This window comes from Neolamprologus multifasciatus, chromosome 5, assembly GCF_963576455.1.
Source record: "Neolamprologus multifasciatus chromosome 5, fNeoMul1.2, whole genome shotgun sequence".
NCBI classification, from domain to species: Eukaryota; Metazoa; Chordata; class Actinopteri; order Cichliformes; family Cichlidae; genus Neolamprologus; species Neolamprologus multifasciatus.
Genome location: NC_140443.1, coordinates 17,442,051 through 17,446,869, shown reverse-complemented (window position 1 = coordinate 17,446,869; position 4,819 = coordinate 17,442,051). Strand labels below are relative to the sequence as shown.

Here is a 4,819-nt window from a genome sequence, read left to right as displayed (position 1 = left end):
GTGAGGTTTTTCATTTCCTTATAGTTTTTCTTAAAAATAATATATTTTCATTACCTGAAAATGACTTTTGAATACCTTTTACATAAATTGATATTTTGACTTCTTGCATTATATCTGTGTTTTCTCCCCCACTTTTGCATGTCCAAGGTAAAATGTTTTCATAAATGGCTTTTAAAATTTTTCAATTTTTTGCAGATACTGCACCCGTGCGCAAAGTAAACATTACTTTCAAATTCAACATCACTTTTATCCAGGCTTTTCTTAATTTAAATTCACCGGAATCACAGATATTCATCAACAAATTAGAAGCACAGGTACAGATAATTTTCTTCATATTTAATATTATGAGTTATTATTTTTAAATAGTATTACAAAGTATTTTGTAATACAAAAAAATATAAAATTATTTAAATCTTTTATCTGAAATGTTGCATAATCCCTTCGGTCCTTTTTTTTTTTTTTTTTTTTACAGCTCAGAAGCCTGTGTAGAGAAGCAGATCCCCAGGCCTATAAAACAGTTAAAGTAATCAAATTAAGGTAAACTTTCCCTCAACATTTATTAAACTATTTGTTACATTTATTATTACATTTTAAGAAAGAGATAGCTGTTTTCTCATAACATTTCTACCGTTTTTTGTAGTCAAGGAAGTGTTGTTGCAAAGAGCCTGGCGGAGTATCAGTATCAAAACAATGAAACTCAAATTGAGTTTATTAACACTCATCTTAGTGTGGTTTTGAAGAAAATCCTACAAAATAACCTCAACAAAATTTCTTTGGCCTTTGGTAATCAAAGTGTGGAGTTAAATGATCTCAGCTTTGAGGCACCTGCCATTACTAGTAAGTGTGTTGTATGTTGTTCTAAATGTAAGGCACAATCAGCCATTCTTTATCCATTTTTTTTCTCAAATTTGTCCTGTTTATTTACATTATAGTATGTTGAATATATATATGTTTTGAAATCTTGTAGATATCACAGATTTGAAGCCTTTTATTAACTGCACTCAGTTTGCTAATTACACTGCTGAGATTATTAATGGTCAATGGCAGTGTGTTGGACCATGCAAAAGAAACCCTGATTACTGCAATGGACACGGACAATGTTTAAATGACATTTACACAGGCTCAGTCTGCAGGTAATAAAATATCTATCTATCTATCTATCTATCTATCTATCTATCTATCTATCTATCTATCTATCTATCTATCTATCTATCTATCTATCTATCTATCTATCTATCTAGTTTTTTGACTCAAGTTGTTTTTGTCAAAACTATTTTTATTAAACCTCTTTTGAATTTTACCCAGGTGCTACGAAACCAGCCTGGAGCAGTTTTATGGTCCACAATGTGACCTTTTCCGCCGAGGTCCAGGTTTCTATGGAGCACTGTTTGGCTCACTCGCAGTAGCGCTCCTGCTCTTGATTATAATCGTCATCGCTGTCATTTTCAAAAGGAGACATACGTATACTTGGTGGGTTATGATGCCTTCTGCGCATTTTCCTGTAATGTACTGAAAAAATGGCTTTTTGTGTTCAGTCATTGAGTAAAAACACAAACAAGCATCCTTTTCTTTTTTAGGAAAATGAGCAACTCTCAGAGGAGAAGATTGTCTGTTATTGAGGAAGATTTCTTTGACTTCACTGATACATGTATGTCTTACTCTAATTACTATCATATTCAGAGATTTATTAGAATAATTATTTATGATTAGTTATTAAAAATGCAATAATTATTTTAAACTATTTTTCAGCAATGTTTAAAAATATGATTTTTGACTTTGTCTTTCAGGAATTTCCAACTTGGGACTGGCAGGCACTTATAGATCAGACAACATTTAGAAACTGATATATTCACTATATTATATAAAATTAAGCAATTAGTTACTGTTTTAACCACTAATAACCTTACTTAAAGAGCAGCAAGAACTATCATATTTTAATTTTAAAACATTTTGAAGTTTTTTTGCTATTTATCATTTATTTGTAAGAACTTAAATTTAATGCATATGTTTTTGCACGTATATTATTTTCCACCAACATATCATGGAGCACCATTTCTCTTTTTATCCTCTCTTGACATATCTTTCTCAGCACTGTTCAAATAGTAAAAATAATAATAAATCTCTTTTAACCTGAAGATTTTGCCTGGAAAATCTACATTTTCTGAATGCACAAACTGAGAAACCCACTGTATTATCTATAGATAATTTTGTTAAATAACAAGTTAATTTTGCCTTTAGTGTTATTAAACAATATGCAATATGGGCTAGCTACTGCTTATACTCTATGATATATCTCTATTGAGCTTGTTACAATTAACATCTAACTGTAGTGAAACACAAAAAATGCTTACTGTAGCGTTCAAATACACACATTTGTATATTTGTAAACATCTGTCCAGTTAAAATGTTACACAGTATCTATGCAATGGTTTTACTGTATCAGACAGGTGCTTCTGTTTTTTGTTCGTTTTTGTTTTTTTTAAACAGCATCTCTATTTTTATCCAGTTAAAAAAACAAAAACAAAACTTTGACACCCAAACAAGAAAATAATCCAGACTAGGGCTCTGCAGATGACTGTGGACTGCTGTCCACAGTCATCTGCCACTAGATGGCATAGATGTGCTTATTTTAAGCATTTCGCTTTTGAAGGATATAAGTCAAAGGAGAAAGACACACAGACCATGGCCTTTAATGGAATTTTAAGATGGTTTTTTTTTCATAGAAAGGAAATCAAACTACTTTTGCATGTATTTGCAGCTGATTCATAATAGAAAAACAAACTTAGCTTTGGTTCTTTTGAGATAAGCCCTTGATTTGGTTTTGTCTCCACCTAGTGCCTCAATAGAGGTGGTACACTGAGCAAGTTCTTTACCTTTGCTTGATGTTCTATATTTCCTACACAGGTACTGTGACCTGAATAAAATTTAACCAGCAGCACTGCAGCCTGAGTTAAATATTTACAAATCACCTCACAGCAAACGATAAGAAAAGTTACGCCTAAACATGAAGTTAATGCAAAGAATGGAACTTATTTTTTAGTCTAGCTTCATGATTTTTGTTTTGTGTGTGTATGTGCATTCCTCTGTGTGATGGAGTAGAGGAAGACACACAATCCATACTTCTCCATCCTCTCTTGAAAATATATGAGATTGTGGATAGTCTAGCTATAGATATACTGCATCATCAGCACTTCTCCAATATGACCTTTGCTACTTTTTATTTCTATAGTGTAGAAATAGTGAAACACCTAAACATATATGGGCTCTTTAACACAAAGAACTGCAGTGTAACCAGCAAAGTGGAATTTTTATAGCAATTAAGGGAATAACTACAAAAATCATAATATTTTTATCACAGAAATTAGTTTATTTCACTCATTAATGCCTCCGGAGTGCCAGAGTTTCATTAATTGAGGCAGGAAATGTATTTGATGAGAAACTGAAAGATAAGCCATACATATTGTATGTTTGTGTATGGGGTGTTGAAATTTAATGGAGAGAAAAAAATAGAACTTTCAGGATCTCCTTTGTTCCAGTTTCTATGAAATTGTGGCTACAGAGAGAAACATAAGTTTTGTGTCCATTATGACTTAATGCATTTGTGACTTGTAGTGCCACTAAAGGGAAAGGATCTTAGAAAACTGATTAATAAACTATGTTCAATCTGAGTGCAAACCGGTCTTCCTGTTAATTTACCTATTTTTTTGTCTTTCTTGCCTCTAGCAATTATTTTAAAAGTGCAGTGAGTCTTTCTTTGGTAGCTATAGTCAACACGCATGCTGTTGCTTAGTAACTCACCTAAGCGAGAACCAAGTGAAAAGGTTTTCAGGTGGCCTAGACAACTTAACTTAAACTGTCACCTTTTGTTTCATTGAGAGAAGTCACTGTCTTAAGCAAATCAGCAGAAATACAAATCACTAAGGTCTCTGCCAGTATTGTAATTGGAGCTGAACTGTGGCTCATTTAGTAATTATTTGACCTCTAATGGGGTTTACTGTGGTTTTGGCTCCGCGCCTTACCACAAGGATTCAAATTGAGAATAAAACACTTGTAACAGTGTTAAAAGGGCTTTAAAAGCAGTGGGTGCAAAGCCCGCTGCCAAGGAACGATGAAGCAATCGTGCAGGAGGAAATTTAGTTATAACCAGGAAGAGGAAGGCATTCTACTGTACACCTGTCACTCTTCTTTCTTTGGATCAAAGCCAGTCACAATAAAGTACACCATGAGGGCGTGTGGGTGATAAAACAGGCCAAACAGCTGAGTTGAGAGTTAACTCTTGACAGGTTCAAGACACAGGACGAAGCAAGCTTATAAATAAGTCACTTTATTATTGCTTTCTTTTTAAAGACTATATACTTATCAACTATTCATAATAACAAATGGAGTTGTTAAATACTGTACACAGCATACTGAACTCTCCCAGTGCATGTCTTCGCCACAGCAGAGTGTTATCTCTTGATAAACTAGTCTTCATTCTGTTTTAACATTTCTAATAAGACATATGAATACCTTAAGATTAAATAGTTTGTTTTTTTGTGTATGATGTAAACATTTTTCCAAACATTTAAGTCAAAAGCAACATTGTGTTGGTAAGATCTGTGAACAGAAGGAAGAGAAAAAAAAAGATACTTCAATGACCGATTGACCTTAGCAGTTATTTGTTTCCCAAACTGAACACCGTGTTTGATACCAAGGGTTACTTCAATACATGTGCTACATTTTCTATATCATCCTGACGCCTTGTGGATAATGTACAACAATTAAAAAAAAAAAAAATTATACATTTTGTAGGCTGCCAGCAGCCAAAGTCTTTCAGACC

At 33.1% G+C, this 4,819-nt stretch overlaps 1 protein-coding gene across 3 annotated transcripts in view; it reads left to right on the top strand.

Annotated features, from left to right (window-relative positions):
* LOC146518368 (uncharacterized) overlaps positions 1-4,807 on the top strand; it is a 48,612-nt gene extending 43,805 nt beyond the window's left edge. For 2 of the 3 annotated variants that reach the window (XM_085159669.1, XM_085159671.1), the window contains 6 exons: positions 196-314; positions 473-537; positions 641-837; positions 968-1,133; positions 1,306-1,470; positions 1,578-1,752. In XM_085159669.1, coding sequence (XP_085015795.1) covers positions 196-314; positions 473-537; positions 641-837; positions 968-1,133; positions 1,306-1,470; positions 1,578-1,710 — 845 coding nt within the window. In that variant the 3' untranslated portion in view covers positions 1,711-1,752. Of the gene's footprint in view, positions 1-195; positions 315-472; positions 538-640; positions 838-967; positions 1,134-1,305; positions 1,471-1,577; positions 1,753-1,787 lie in introns of those variants that run through there. The other variant, XM_085159670.1, reaches the window with a different exon arrangement.
* The last annotated feature ends 12 nt before the right edge of the window (positions 4,808-4,819 follow it).